Consider the following 16,559-nt stretch of genomic DNA (forward strand, 5'->3'; position numbering starts at 1 on the left):
AGTTTGAGAACAAATGATGCAAAAGAAACCCAAAGCAGACTGACCCTGCATTTCTGCCCCCTGTGCATGAGGGCCTGACTCTGACCATAAAATCATAAAAGGGTTAGTAGTTTCAAAACGATAGAAACTAAGAAAAAAACAAAAATCAACCCTCCACCTATCAGCCTCTCACATCAAGATATGAATGAACAGAGTAAATCTTTTATAAATTTGCTTAATTTTGAGTGAGCCAAGATCTTTATGCCATTGGAAAAAGGAAATTCATTTATTTACTAGAATGGCACTACAAACTCACGTTTGCAGCAAAAGAATCAAACCACTGTCCATCAAGATACAGGAAAAAAATAAATGCACAGATTTAAGGATATTTGCTTCTCCTGAACTTTAGTAGCAGAAGGAGGACTGTTCTCGTGCCCCGGAGAGCACTTATGCAACAGGACTCTGGGGGACCTGGGGACCTGGTGCCTGGGCCTTCAAGAACTCCTCGAGTTGTTCCATCTTCTCAGCTGGAGAAGGAAAAATGCTCACTGCTTCAAACTACTCCTTCACGGGGGTGGATGTGTGCTGGCAGCATCATTTTTCGGGGTGGAAGCTCTGAACCTAGGACCTGGAAACAGCGGCGCGACCAAGCGGAGGCTGGCACGGGCAGTGAGGGGCCTGAATGCATCCCATCTCAGCCTACCTTCCCAGGGTCCTGCTTGGACTCCACTCACAAGGGATGCCCAGGGACCACGTGTAGCATACTGGGAGTTTTGGCAAGACGGAGGCTGCGAGCAGACCAGGTATGGCCAGGTGGCTCCCCCGTGGCTCCGTCCCCACGCACGTTTTCCATGCCCCTCACCTCGGGCGCGCTGCTCCCGGTGACTCGACGCCAGGCTCAGGAGCACGCTCTTCACCCGGCGCTGGACAGCTGGCCGCCCGAAGACGGTGATTTCCACCAACTTCCCGGCGTGAACTGCGTCCACCGTCAGCAGGGCCTGGCTCATCCACTCCATTTCCGGAACCACGGCTCGGTCCGGGCCTGAACGCGAAAGGAGAGACTGAGCGGGGCACGGCGAAGGGCAGGAGGAGCTGGCCCGAAGGGGACGGGACGGGCAGGGCAGGAAGCCAGGCACAGCGCATCACACGCGGCCCGCGCGTCCGGAAAGGGCTGCGGAGCGCGGCTCGGCGGCCTCTCCCGACTGTGGGGCCACCACCACGCCCCGGGTCGCGCACCGAAGATCGAGTCGGCCAGCCACGCCTCCAAAGAAAACACCAGCGGGTTCCTCAGCTCCTGCACAGGAAACCACCACGGCCGGGAGCGAATCCGTGGCGGCGTAAATGGGAACCCCAGCAGCCCGTCCCCCCGGGCCTCGGCGGCGCCCGCGTCGTCGACCATGCTCGAACCGGCAGCCAGCGGGTAAGGGGCAAGCAGCTCTCGCGGGATTTGTGGAGGCGCGAAGTTGGGCCCTTTACGGCTTGCGGCCGGCTCCGCCCCCTCCGGTGCACCTGCGCCCTGCTCCCGGGCGGCCCTGTGGGCGAGGGCTCCGGGGGCTCTTCGTACCGCCACCCGTGGCGTCGCCCCGCTTTCTCCTCCGCCCGGAACCCCGGCGGCTCTCGGAGACGCCGCCCGGTCAGGTAACGCCCGGCCCCGAGGCGCCGGGGTTGATGGACGGTGTGGTTGGCTGGAGCGGGGTCCCATCCAGGCCCGGTCCAGGTTCAAAGGTTGCGCCCGAGGAGGGTAAGGCCGAGGGCGGGCTCGTGGAATGTGCATCTTCTCTTTCATCTCCTGCCTCTGGTTCGTTACCGCTTCAGAATCATTCAAACAAGTGCGTCGTGTTTAAAATACAGACGTCAGACGTGGGCATTCTAGAAACGTAGCAAGTGGAGACAAATCTCGTTTATTTCCAAAATTAAGAGACGACGAGTGTTGATGCACATTTCTTCCCAATGTTCTTAATTTTAGTTAAAAGTTTAAATTGTGAAAGATTTCACACATTTAAAAAAGTTGTATAACAAACACTCATGTACCCCCCTACCCCCCATTTAACAAGATGTTAATATTTCCCACATTTGCCCCGCTCTCTCACCTTTCAAACAGATGTCGGTGAAGACCTTTCCTTCCCTCGCCGCAGGAAATCATGTCCTGAAATCGGTGTGTCACCCGTGCGTGTTCTTATACTTCTCCTAGTGCATTTCTACAAGTTTGGTAGTTGTTTTAGAATAGACAGCGTCTGCTGTACAAACGACTTTGTTCTTACAATTAGTTACGAAGTGTTTGTTTTTTAAATATTTTTCACGGAAAGTGTCGATTATTTACATAAGGGGGATGGTACTAATGTACTGAATTCCCTCATCTGCATCATCTAGGCCTCAGCAGTTGTCTGAGAGGAGATATTGAATCTAACTTGTGGATATTTTTATTCAATTTAATTTAAAAAGTCAACATAATAATACATGCATATTGTAAAAAAAAAAGTCTTGAGGATATAAGGTAGTGTATGAAAGTTCTCTCATATATTCTCCCTTAATCTCTTACTAATTCTTTTTCAATGGTGTATACTGTGAATATCTTTTTAGTTTAAATTGTCTTTTCGCCTTCTTTAAGGTTTCTTTTGATGAATACAATTCTTAATTTTAGTATAGTCAGATTTATCAGTCTTTAGGGTAAGTACATTCTGTGTCTTGCTTAAGAAATCCTTTCCCGCCCTGAGGTCTAAAGACATTCACTATACTTTTGAAGTTTCCATCATAACGTTTGAATTCTTGAACCACCTGGGGTTAATTTTTTAAATCGGGCATAATGTAGGGATATGATTTCATCCTTTTATAAACTGATAATTTTTTCCTTGAGCCATTCTCTTCGGGATACATCCAACTTGAGGCCTCTTCAAATTACATCCTTGAAAAATTTCAGACTCCTGCATGTAGCATGAGTTGGCCACAAGGCTGGTTTGTGGTAGTTCATCATTAGATCAAGACATATGTGAGAAAGGGAAGGTCAAGAAAATTTCCTTTGGCATTCTCATCTGGATGGCAAAGTTTATTTCCAATTCAGTTTTGTTTTGGAAGTGTAGTCATTTGGGGTCTTATGCAGAGACCCCCATGTTAAGTTTCCTACACTTGGCAAGCCTTGAGTTGTATTAGCTGACCCATGCCAGCTTCAAAACAGAATTGTAAGGTTTTTAGGCTTTAGCAGAATCTGCCAAGATGAATCACTTTTGTCACTCTGTACCTCCAAGGCTTCCTGCTTTGACTCTGATTGGTGGGACAGAGGCATGATCTGAATACTGGCTCCAGCATTTTCTAGTACCTTTTGTTTAGTTTCACCAGTTGTTAACGTTTTGCTTCGTTTATTTTCTCTACCTACACATCCTTTTTCATGAACTGTTTGTAAGTTGCAGGCATCATGACACTTTATCTCAAGTGTGTGACCGAATGCAAGTTATTTCTGCACCCCATAAAAAATTTTAAAATACTAGCAAGAAGACTTCCAGGGGATCGCTTGCTTTCATTTTATCTGCTTAGCCCTCGAAGAACCAGTCTGAGGGTATTTGGGTTCAGTCAATAGTATATGAGTGAACTGGTTTTGTAATTTCTCATTGAGAATCTTTGTTCTTCATCACTTCACTTCTTGTAATCTTCAGTTCCTAAGACGACATCTCTATACAATGAAAAATGTTACAAAGTATAATGAACCCAGTTGTTTTGTACCAAAGAATAACATCAAAGAGTACGTCACAGATAGTTAGAGAAAAGTGGTCAAAATGAGGAAAATAAACTAGTAAGGAGATATTAAATCACTGTCAGACGAGGAGCAATTATGCAGAAAAAGAATACAATAAAAGCTGTATTCTGAACAATAGAGGACAATCTTGTAATGTTTAGGTGCATTTACAAACAGTAACTGTATACCAATTCCCCTGGGTGGATGGATGGATGGGTAAACTAATAAATAAGGAGATATTATACCACACTACTAAATAATACTCAAGTAAAGCAAGAAATGAAAATCATCACTGACAGGCTATTTGGAATATAACAGTAATTTACAAAGTACCTTTTTAAAACATGGACAGTGTACATTCTGAAGAATCTAGTTTTCAATCCCCTCTCATCCATCCTGTCTGCTCCTCCCTGATATAGTTAACTATTATTAGTTTTTTTCAGTTATCCTTCCATTAAAAAAAATGTATAGATAAGGATCTGGGAGTTTTTGCTTTTATTTTTTTTTGTAATATTATAGATATTTTATTGTGCTCTTTTTGCACCAACTTTTTTATTTTGAAAAACTCTAAACCAATGGAAAAATTGTAAGAACATTAAATTTATACTCAGTACCTTTCGTTTAGTTTCACCAGTTGTTAACGTTTTGCTTCGTTTATTTTCTCTACCTACACATCCTTTTTCATGAACTGTTTGTAAGTTGCAGGCATCATGACACTTTATCTCAAGTATTTCAACATTATCTCCTAAAAACAAGGACATTCTCCTCTATAACCATACGAAATTATTCACTCAGGAAATTTAACGTTGGTCTAATACGGTTGTCTAATATATGATCCAATTTCATTTTCCCCAATTTTTCCAATAATGTATAGCTAATATAGAGTCATTCTCTGTTGCTGTTATTATTGTTTAATGACATTGACATTTTTGAAATATTTTAAATTTTTTTATTGTGGAAAATTTCAAACATACAAAGGTAGAGAAGATAGTATAAATGAATGACCAATATACTCATCCTATATACAACTTCAAAAAGTATCAACTCATGGATTATCTTGTGTGGAAATAAACAAAGATCACCCAAGTGGGGACAAGCGAAGGCTCTTTATTCAGAGCTTGCTATAGTAAAAGGGAGTCAGCCACCATCACTTGTGTTTGGCGGAGTGTCAGAAGCAGGCAGAGGAGTGGGAAAACTTTCTATAAAGTGGAAAAAAGGTGTGCCTGAAGGGGTACGTGTCGCCCTGGGGAAACTGTAGGTGGGCTTACTAGAAGCGGGGCATCGTATGTGATTAGTTAGGGGGTGCGTATCTGGCTTTCCCAGTTGGTCCTCAGTTGACATCAAAGGCAAAAATTAGCAAAGCTGTCAGTTATTAATCAAGTCCTGGACATCTTGTGTTGCTGCCATAGGGGTTGTTTGGCTTCCTGGACTGCATGCTGAAGATGGTGGCTCAGAGTTCTATTTTTATGTTTAGTCTGGCCATTGTCTGTATATTCAGTTTCTTGGCCCCTGTTTTTGACAGTTCTCTCATTTGCTGGAGGTTGACGAATTCAGGGAAGGCCAAAGATCCAGGTCTTCACTGCTTGGAGATGGCTTAGCTGTCTGCATGGCCAACTGCATTGCAAGATCTTCTTGCCCTTTTTGTTGTATCATCATGGAGATAACTGCTGAGAGAACGAATGTAGAAGCATTTAAGACTCTGGATAGAATGTGTCAAAAGAAAATTCAGAGAGCTTTACTTGAGATGAATATTTTATTAAGTGAGAAACAAACCGTTCACAAACAGGGAGACTTCCAAACCAAAAGTGGCTTAAAGCTCCACTCTGAGCACTTACAGCTCAGCTTATAAAGCATGAGGAGGTACATTGTTTTGTATTGTGATTCTAATTGGCTGCCAGAAACTTACGTTCCTTTTAGAGCGGTAGTATTACGTAAGCTTACTTTTTTACTGTAGCTGATTTGCTAGGTTATGCTGACATGAAGAAAGCTTAAGTTTTGTTTAAGGTCAGAGTCATCATTTCAGGGAAATCAGGACAGCTTTAAGTTTTGATTAGATGACTCTTAAGTGTTTGGTCTAGGTCTGTATTCAAACTGTGGTTTCCATTTTGGTTTCTCTTTAACTATGACAAAAACAAGAATTAATAATCCCTGTAAAATGCTTTGGAACCAGTTATCCTAACTGCTCCACCTAGGCCAAGAGAACAAATCCAATAGAACATGAGAGTCATGTGCCTTTTCCTTAAGGTGATACATAGCTTGTTCCACTTTGCCTGTTTCATTGATCCAAGTACAACAAGAAGTATAAGCAATGACACAGACAGCACCATGGCTAGCCAATAAGGAATCTACAGCAATGCAATTGTCCATTGTTACTCATGCCAATGTGTTGAGACTGATCTCTGTTCCATCTGGTATCATTAATAACTTCTGCCAAAGTTTGTGATAGGTTTCTTCCCATCTTTTTTATTTGTATGGTTCCTACCGATGGGGACACTGCTTTGACTGTTCTCATAAATAATCAGTCAGTAATTCCCCTAGGTTGTGTGCCTGAATAATCAAGAATGGCCTCATTTTGGCACCCATGTCTGGGTCAGGATTTCCAGCCTTGGTGATTTATAGAATTAGGGTCTCTGTATACAGACAAGTCTCATAATACTATTCCTGAAGTGCATGAAATGTTAGTCTGAGGCAAACAGGACCAGGCAATATGGCCACAAAGGAAGCAGTATCCAGTAGGGATGTGGAAATCCAGGAAAAAAGGGAGTTCATGACGTGAAGTTGGAGCCAGGGCCTTACATTAGCTGGGTGACATATCTGGATCTCTCTTAGTCTCTTCCAAGTGATATTTGGCCCATCGTGCTGTGAAGATCATTGAATCTAAATTTAGAATTACCTTGGGTCAATCAGTAGCTTGTAATAATTGGTTCTTCTTCTGGGAGAGAGGGACACTAGCAGAGTCACAGATTGATTTAAGGTCAGTTGTCCACATAGGCGCAAATGGAAACACCGTCAGCTGTAATTCTGATGTCTTTATCATGGGGGTCGGTGATGGACAGCATATCCAGCAGTCAGTAAGACTGAGGGCAGCGGTTACTGTTCAGGATAATCTGAGGATAGCATTAGAATGAGTGTGTTCTGACCTAACAGTTACAATAAGGAGGGAAAAGAGAAAAGCGTCCATTACGGGTGGATGACAACAAGGGGTCTTTAGAAAATGAGAAGAATGATTATAAACAAGCAGACAAAACAGAAAACAGCAATTAGATAGGTCTCTTAGTCTGACAGCAGACCAAGATCTATCTGTGGCCCTCTATTTGTTCCAGAGGTCTGGGCTAGCTGTCTGCTTCCCGAGATTGGCTTCTGGAAGATCTCCGAGAGTACTGAGTTTGAGGTCCCATATTGGAGTAGTTTTCCAATTGTGTGCAATGGTGAATTGCCTTTTTAGTTGAGAGGCATGAACCCGAATATTGACTGCCTGGGGTTTCACTGTTTCCCTGGTGTTAACAGTACCTGATAAAGGCCCTTCCAGCGAGATTCAAGAGCGGTTTTCCTCTGAGATCTCTTCCTGTTACTGGAATCTCCTGGCTGAGGATCATGAAGAGGCTGTTTAGGAAGGCTCCGTGGGAGGGTGGTCTTGATTGACCTCTTGCGATAGGACTGGGCACAGTACGTGAGTCCCTTGCCGCATTTTGCCCTGTCTGCGTGCAGTCGGCAGAGTCTAGTGTCAGAAATGCAGTCTCTAAATACGTGCCTCCCAGGTACCAGCTCATTGGAGGATAAGCGGTACGTGCCTGAGGGAGAGGACAGCATGGCCATAAGGGCTAGTGGGAGTACCTCTGGCCAAGTGAACTCGAAGAGTTTGTGAAGGTTGTGCTAATTTTAATTTAAGGATGTTAATTCCTCCTTTTGACCTTTCCAGAAACTGTAGTTTTTGAATAAGAGATGACACCTTACAAAGTTCTTTTATAAAGGTTTCTGTAAAGTGTGTGCCTCAATCACTTGATATAAAGGTTGGGATGCCCCGGGTTGGAAACACAAAATCAAGCAGCTTTCTAGTGACTAGAAAGGGTGTAGCTTTTCAGCAAGAAAATGCTTCAACTCATTCTGGAAATAGACATACAATAACTAAACATACTCAAGTCCCATGAAGGGTGAAAGCTGGATAGCCCATCTGAAGGTCTTCATAGGGCCCTTGAGGCTTTGCTTCCTGGCAATGTCCCACCTTTATGTTTTTTTCAGTCTTATGGTGTTGACAGGTGGCACGTAATCTGAAAACAGCCTTAGTTTTCTTTCTAAAGTTTCTCCATCAATGTTGATTTACGATAATAACCAATTTGTCTTTTCCATGATGGGTAGTTTCATGGAGAAATTTAGCAAATAGCCATTTGAAATCATCTGGAGCCACCAGGTGCCGTGTTGAGAGGGCCAGAGATTACCTGAGCAGAGGGTACAACCAGCTTTTCCCGTTCTCCCTTTTCAAAATTGGGGGCTAAATGTTGATATTTTATAACATTCTTTTACGTTAATAATTTATCGTTTGGAGGCTTAGATAGGATCATAACTTTGGTTAAAATGGTTTGTTTGGGGCTTCCCTGGTGGCTCAGTGGTTGAGAGTCTGCCTGCCGATGCAGGGGACGCGGGTTCGTGCCCCGGTCTGGGAAGATCCCACATGCCGCGGAGCGGCTGGGCCCGTGAGCCATGGCCGCTAAGCCTGCGCGTCCGGAGCCTGTGCCCCGCAACGGGAGAGGCCACAACAGTGAGAGGCCCGCGTACCGCAAAAAAAACAAAACAAAACAAAAAAAACCCAAGAGCTTGTCTAGATCACTCATGCAAAATTACATGAAATGGCTTTTGCAGTTAGGGATGTCGCGGAAAGGAGGCTGTCGGGCTCAGCTGAGCTGGGACAGAGAATGGGGCTGCCAAGAGTCAGGGTAGCTGATTAAAGCAACAAGCTAAGAGGCTAAACCTGAGGAGGTGTTGCCCCCTGTTCCATCTTCCCTCACGGAACAAGGTTGGGTAGATCAGCACAGAGGTGTCTCACAATCGAGGGAAAACAAAAGGCTCTGGCAGTTTTACGATCCTGGGATGAGTGGGGGGCAGAGGAGGAGGGAAAGAGGAAGGTCTCGGAGTGGAAAAGTACCAGATACTGAGCCAGAGTGGGGAGGTGTCTTCCCGGTTCCCCCTTCTCCCCACCCCATGAGGATGCCTCCGCAGGGGCTCCTGAGCTCCTGGAGAAGAGCTCTTCCCCAAGGCCTCTGACAGAGACCTAGGAATGTAAATATTCAAAAGCGCTTGACATGGGGGCTGGGGGCTCAGCCTCAATGCTCCCTGCAGAGACTAGGTGCTTTGCTTGCGTGTCCTCTGAATGGAGTCTGTCATCAATTGACTGCTTTGGGTAGGATACATTCTCCTGTTCTTGGCTGAGAAGTGCCTTGATGTTGACACTTGGATGTCTGAAAATGTTTTAAATTCTCCATCTGTCCATAATTTGGCTGGGTTACGTTATCCTCGTCTTAAGTAATTTTCCTTCAGAATCTTTACAGCAATTCTCCACTGTCTTCTGGCCTCTAACATTGCTAGAGAACCGAGATGCCATTCTGATTCCTATTCCTTTTTTTTTTTAAGACTTTATTTTTTAGGACTTCCATGGTGGCGCAGTGGTTGAGAATCCACCTGCCAACGCAAGGGACGTGGGTTCAAGCCCTGGTCCGGGAAGATCCCACATGCCGTGGAGCAACTAAGCCCGTGTGCCACAACCACTGAGCCTGTGCTCTGGAGCCCGCAAGCCACAGCTACTGAGGCCCACGCACCTAGAGCCCGTGCTCTGCAACAGGAGAAGCCACCACAATGAGAAGCCTGTGCACTGCAATGAAGAGTAGACCCGCTGGCCGCAGCTAGAGAAAGCCCATGCACAGCAATAAGGACCCAACGCAGCCAAAAATAAATAAATAAAATAAATAAATTTATTTTAAAAAATAATAATAAATAGACTTTTTTAGAGCAGTTTTAGGATCACAGCAAAACTGAGCTCTGAGTTCCTATCTCACACCGTCTTCCCCCTCACACATCACAGCCCCCCCTGCTGTCCACATCCCACCAGAGTGGGGCATTTGTACACAATCAGTGAACCTACCCTGACTCATCATTGTCACCCAAAGTCCATACTTAATACATTACCCTTCACTCTTGATGTTGACCATTCTATGGATTTTAGCAAATGTGTAATATCCACTGTTACAGGGTCATCCCATTCCTTTTCTGTGTCATTTTCTTCTGTCTCTGTCTGTAGGTGAGAGGCAGGAAATAGCTGGGCCCCAGGCTGAGCAGCTAGAACTTGTCTTCTGCTGACACTCTGAGACAAGGATAAAGGCAGGAACAGAGAGGAGCTGGCCCCTGCCTGAGCAAGAGATAAGGCAGACACATCTTTCTCATTCTTGTGGTCAAGGAGGCCTACCAGACCACACACATGCATGGAAGTCTCTTCAGGGGTCAAAGAAGGGAAGGGGCGCCAGCACATAATATGTCCTGTCAACCTCCCAGAAACCCTCGCATGAAATCCATCTTGTCTGAAAGATGCACATCCACGTGGGGAGGGCCCTGAGTCACACCAAACATGGACACAAGTATGGCAACTGGCCAGGGAACCCGGAAAACTGCCGCCTTGTAAGTGACTGAAGCTCCCCCTTTGGGGCGCATCCCACTCTGAGCCTGCACATTAACCTCGCACAGTACTTCGCTTTCTAATAAACACTCTATCTGCTTTACAATCGGTCTCTCTGTTGAATTCTTTCTTCAAAGAAGACGAGGACCGAGGTCCTGCTTCAAGCCACCCCACCCCAATGGCCCCCCAAAATCATGTGTTTTGGATCTTCTGTGTGTCCTTTAGTGTCCTGATGATGTGCTGGTGTAATTTTCTGTTAGTCAGTGTGCCTTCTCTATCTGAAAACACAGGCCATTTCAATTGTGAGAAATTTCTCAAACTATTTCTTAATTCCCTCCCCAACATTTTCTCTGCTTTTATTTTCTGAAATCTCTGTTAGTTGCTATGATGGATCTTCTAGACTGTTCTTATATTTGTCTTTCCTATTTTATGAAACTTTTAGTTTTTTAATATAATCTGTTCTTATTTCATGAATTTAATATCTTCCAGAAGATATGTGAATTAGCCTTTTTTTTTTTTGGCTACACTGGGCCTTCATTTTTGCACGCGGTCTTTCTCTAGTTGCAGTGAGCAGGGGCTACTCTTGGTTGCAGTGCGCGGGCTTCTCATTGCGGTGGCATCTCTTGTTGCAGAGCACAGGCTCTAGGCGTGTGGGCTTCAGTAGTTGCAGCATGCGGACTCAGTAGTTGTGGCACGTGGGCTTAGTTGCTCCATGGCATGTGGAATCTTCCCAGACCAGGGATTGAACCTGTGTCCCCCACATTGGCAGATGGATTCTTAACCACTGCACCACCAAGGAAGTCCCCCGAATTAGCCTTTTGAATTCTTCTTCTGTTTACTACATTGTATCTGCTTTCACAGATTTTTTTTCTTCTCTTTTGTCTCTTCTCTGTTAGAGGTTTCCTTGGAGAATCTGCTCATTATATATGCCTGTTCCTGTTTAAGAGTTGATCTCAAGCTCTTGATTAGCAGTTTTGTAAGGAGAGGGTTAGTCTTGTTGATTCAAGGGTTTCATTGTAAAATAACATATCTCAATAGTTTGTAAACTTGAGCTACAACAAAATTACCTGGAGGGCAAGTTAAGACATAGACTTAACATAGAGCAGGACCTTGTTCCTAAGGGTTGCTGATGTCGACTGAAAAAAATGCACCCTCTAAAAGTTGAGAATTACGTTTTATCTGGCAGACTTTCTGAGGACTTCAAGCCTGGGAGGCAGCATCTCAGATGGCTCTGAGGGACTGCTCTGAAGAGGTTAGGGAGGAGCCAGGATATATAGGAATTTTTGCAACAAAGACTAAGTAGTCAGAGCATCAAAAGATTACTGTTAATTAAAGAAAACCAGACATCTCAAGTTAAGGAATTTAGCGCTTTTCTGTGTACGGGAAGATGCAAGAGTCTGGGCTTGCTGAAATCGTTCCTTTGATACGCACCTCAGCTATCTGGGGCCAGTATCCTGTGTTTTCCCACCCTGAGTCCTTCAGGGTGCACCACTGGATGTGGCTGCAGTGGCTACGAGTTTGATGGTGGGCATCCTGTTTCCATCCTGAGTCCCCTCAGGGCTCACCATCCAGGCGGTCCAGGCAGCTGTAATGTGATGGACTGATGACTGCAATATCCTTTGTTTACTGGTAGGGCAGCAATATTTTTCATTCACACGATTCTTGAACCCTCATCCCCACTTTCAGAGGAACTTGATGCCTCTCATTTCTGAAGCAGATTGGGATTCTACAGAACAAATCAGCCTTCTTCAAGGCTTAGTTTTCCATTTTCTCTGGTCTAAACCAAATATCACATTCTCATCTGCTTTCTAGCTTGCAGTATGTGTCAGTGTGTGTGTGTGTGTGTGTGTGTGTGTGTGTGTGTGTACACACCCATCCTTTACCCTTGTGCATTTATGTCTTTTAATAATCTCTTTTTTAGAGGGATTTTGGCAGGGTGTTTGATGAATGCCGTATGTTTAAATCTGCCATGTTTTTAAAGTTTTTCATGTTTAATTTTTTTTTTTTTTTTTTTTTTTTTTGCGGTACGCGGGCCTCTCACTGTTGTGGCCTCTCCCGTTGCGGAGCACAGACTCTGGACACGCAGGCTCAGCGGCCATGGCTCACAGGCCTAGCCGCTCCGTGGCATATGGGATCTTCCCGGACCGGGGCATGAACCCGTGTCCCCTGCATCGGCAGGCGGACCCCCAACCACTGCGCCACCGGGGAAGCCCCATGTTTAATATTTTTAACTTTCCCTTATAGTTGATGAATAGTTTGGGTATAGAATTTAAAGTTTAAATAATATTTAAATTATATTTTACATATAAAGCTAACGAGGGACTTTCCTGGTGGTCCAGTGGTAAAGAATCTGCCTTCCAATGCAGGGGACGCAGGTTCGATCCCTGGTGGGGAAACTAAGCCCACGCCCCACAATTACTGAGCTGGCAAGAGAGCCTTCGTGCTGCAATCTACAGAGTCCATGCACTCTGGAGCCCAAGCGCCACAACTAGAGAGAGAAAACCCACACACCACAACTAGAGACAAGCCAGCACCACAACGAAAGATCCCCGGCACCTCAACTGAAGACGCCACGTCATGCAACAACTAAGACCCAATGCAGCCAAAATAAATAAATAAATAAATATTTTTAAAATAAATAAAAGTAAATAAAACATAAATCACACTAATTCTGTTTTTTTTTAAAAAAGCTAATGACCTATATCCAATGGTATATCTTGCACTCTAGAGTTCTATGTTAAATGCTTTCAGTCTTTAAAAATTGGAGGAAATAAAGGAACCATGAAGTGAACACATGCTGTTAGGAAAAGAGCAACTCCCAACTCCAAGACAAGGTAAAATAGGGCATAAATAATTTCTGTAAATTAAACGTTAAATAGTCGAACATTTGTATTACACCAAGAGCTGATGACTAAGGAAAAGTAAAATAAAATGAATATTGGGCAAGAGAATTAAACATGAGGTAGGAAAAAGCCCCGAATAGTGGAAAGCATGTTGCCAAGTCCTCCAGGGTCACCTGGGACTGGGGTTTCAGAGAAGCTCTGTCAACTCTCTGCCCTGGCAAGAGTTACACACTTCCACTGAATTCTTCTCGTGGGTGTGGTCTCAACGACAGGCAGCTCTCTGTTGACTAACTTCTCCCCATTCAGTGTCCTGGTGAGCTGTTGCATGGGCAGTCCTCAGCGACGAGGCCCCAGGTAATCTGCGCGCGCTGGACCCGCAGCCGTCTCCCGCGCAGGCCACCTGCTCCGCTCGCTGCTGCCCTCGGCCGCTGTTCTCCCGACGGGACCGCCCCTGGGCCGTGAGGGACCGGAATCATGCTTGGAGAGGCCTTGATTGCCTCCCAGGTCTGCGGGAGGCCCGCTGTGTCTTCGTTTCCCGCCTCCCCAAACGCTGGCAGCTTTTGCGGGGCGGTGACTCGGAGGGACCCGCGGCCTCGGGAGGGTGGGCAGTTTCTGCCGAGCCTGGAGGTGGAGGCTGGGCGCCGCCGAACACCTGGCCTCCCGTCCGGTTGCTTCTCCGGGTCGCAGGGGTCGTGCGGCGGGAGCGCAGAGGGAGCAGAGAGATACGCCGCAGAGCTCTTTCGAGCCGGAAGACTTAAGACCAAGTTTCCGGTCCACGTCTGAGCCAAGAGGCTGAGCTGGTGGATGCGGTACTTGGTGAGTGAGCCGCGTGCGTGCCCAGGGCGCGAGCACTCCAGGCTGGCAGCATGCTCCCTCCGGGCCGCAGCCCCTCCCGCGGCTGGGGCCTCCTCCGAGCGCCGCTGGCTCCTGCCTCTGCTGGGGAAGGTAATAGTCTTGTACTATGTAGGTCAGCAGAAACAGCGATAGCAAGCCTGAGAACCAACAGATAAGGAAGGGAATAAGTCAGGAAGCTTCCTGAGCCTTGGGAATCTGGCCGCTTCCCAGGGATCAGCGAATATCCTGAGACTTAACGACTAGAGAGCAAAGCATTTCTGATAATAGCCAGAGCTGCACATTTGCGCGTAAGCTGGTTACTGTCGGCTTGCGGCTTGGCATTAAAAGCAGGACTCCTTTGAGCAGTACTCTTTAGTCTCAGCCGTGGGGTGGACGCACCGCCCGAGACCTTCCAATCGGGACTCCAGGTCGCCGTTCCAGGGACTTCCCAGCGCTGCTTGGATCTGGATGTAGGTGCTTCCCCAATTCGGTGACGTATAAACCTCTGTCTTTACTATTCTTTCTGTTAGTTATACTGTTCTCTTCTTAATTAGTATACTGTAATCATTGTTAATCCAACAAACTCTGGCTAGATTCTTGTTTAACTGAGTGTAGAGGGGTTATTTTGCCAGCGAGTCCTACGAACCTTGCAACCGAAAGTAAGGCTTTCGGCAAAACAGCCTCCCGGCCTCGCAGGCACGGGGACCCAGCTCTCCGGACCTGAGCACCCTCTCCCCATGCAGGCCGGCGTGTGGATCTCCTCCCCCAAACAGAACGCTGGTTCAACACTGACCCGAGGAGATCCAAGGTGCTTTGAAGACCTTGGAGATCACAGTCTACGGACGATGCTACTCGAGGGAAGGACACAGTGGATTTATCCAGGTGTTGGTCGAGTGGCACCGATGCCGCCAGGACCCAAGAGAGAGGCTTGGGCGGGCGGGGCCCTCTGCGCAAGTATGTTTGTGTGGGAAGGGAGGTTTGTCCATCCCCTTCCCGTCCCTTCGGGAAAGCCCCTAAACCTGACTCCTGAGCCTCTAAATCTTTGGGACGATCATTCAGCGTCAGTACATCCAGAGTGTGGACTGAGTTCCGCAGGTGGGGGGAGCCGGGCCTCGCCAGCTTGAGGGCCGCGGTGGTCACGTGCCTATTTTAAAATCCTTGTCACACGCTTCTGATTCTAATTTGGCGGCTTTTCTCTCCTGTGCGGGTAGCTTAGACCTGAGGCCAGGAAAGCCCTCGAGACTGGCGCTGGGACGAACTGAATCCAGTTGCTGACGCACTGGCAAAACCGCCGGCCCCTTGCCAGGTGAAACTGGGCTAGGGGCTGCAAGTCCAAGGTCGAACTGTTCAGGCCCAGTAAGTTGGAGAGAAGTGTTCGCAGGCCCCCTCCTTGCTTTGGCTTTCCTTGTTTCTTGATACAAATCGATTTACTCCACGGATCCCCACTAATCTGGAGAGCTAAAACAAAGAAGCGCACTTAACGTGTTGATGGGCTGGAGGGAAAGCCGTTTCCCTAGAGGTTGTGGGCAGGGTGGAGAGAGATGGTAGACTTGCCCAGTCACCACGACCCGGGTTTAATGGGTTCCTCATTTTACACACCGGCTCCAAGTGGCGGAGTGGTGGGGATGCCACTCCTGGCCCTAGATCGACGCCGTGTTCACACCTCCCCCCCCCCAGCATCCCGCAGCGGCCCTGAGGCATCACTGGGGCACACGACCATGGGCAGATATCCTCTGTGTTGAGACCCTTCGGAGGCTCGGGACTACTTCGGCTGGACTGGGGCCGCTCCCAGACCACGATGGGGAATTTCTCCAGATGCCCTGTAGCTGGAAGTGCAAGTTGTAACCTCGGCTCTGCGGGCCCTGGCGACCCGCCACGGCCCCAGAACCCGGCCTTGCCCGAAGTGGTCCGGGCCTCTCTTGAAACCCGGAGGCCTCACAGGCACCGGATTCTGTCTGCATAGCCGGAAAACTCCTGGACGCGAACCGGAAGTTTGGAAAACACACCGACCGCAGACGGATGGGAGGATCGGGCAGGGCCAGCGCTCTTCCCCCGCCTCCTTCCAGCCGCGAGACAGGTTGAGCCCTCTGCCCTCGCCGCCCGGAGGAGGGGGTCCAGGAGCAACTGGGACACCAGGCTCACAGAGGAACAAGACAGACAAGTCGTTCCCTTAAATCTCCACAATCTCGTATAAAGAGGGTGGGAGGGGGTTAGAGGGACACACCGATCTCTCCCCTTCCCTCTCACCTCGCTGCTAGGTCTTCAGGGCCCTTGTGGAGGTGGTCTCGCCCGGCAGAGCAGGCTGCATTCGCGGGCTCCGGAAAGCTCCCGAGACCTTGCGGAGAGGCAAACAACGCTCTCCAACCCAGGCCGCAGCCCCGGTCTGTCTCCACCCCACCCGCTGTCATCCTCGGACCCGCCCGGCGGCCCGGAGCACGCAGCGGGCATTCCCACTCTCCGGCGACTCGCGGACGAGCAGTTGCCGCCTAATGCAAAGGACGATGGACTGAGCCTG

General features: G+C 47.4%; 1 protein-coding gene across 1 annotated transcript; it reads right to left on the bottom strand.

The window, feature by feature from the left end:
- Positions 1-426: 426 nt before the first annotated feature.
- OOEP (oocyte expressed protein) lies at positions 427-1,378 on the bottom strand (the record flags this gene model as incomplete). Its single annotated transcript, XM_082669397.1, has 3 exons — positions 427-506; positions 842-1,021; positions 1,216-1,378. 3 exons carry the CDS (start codon positions 1,376-1,378, stop codon positions 427-429), a joined length of 423 nt encoding a protein of 140 aa, XP_082525523.1.
- Between the last annotated feature and the right edge of the window lie 15,181 nt (positions 1,379-16,559).

Source organism: Grampus griseus (genome assembly GCF_964374135.1).
Source record: "Grampus griseus genome assembly, chromosome: 13".
Taxonomy (NCBI): Eukaryota; Metazoa; Chordata; class Mammalia; order Artiodactyla; family Delphinidae; genus Grampus; species Grampus griseus.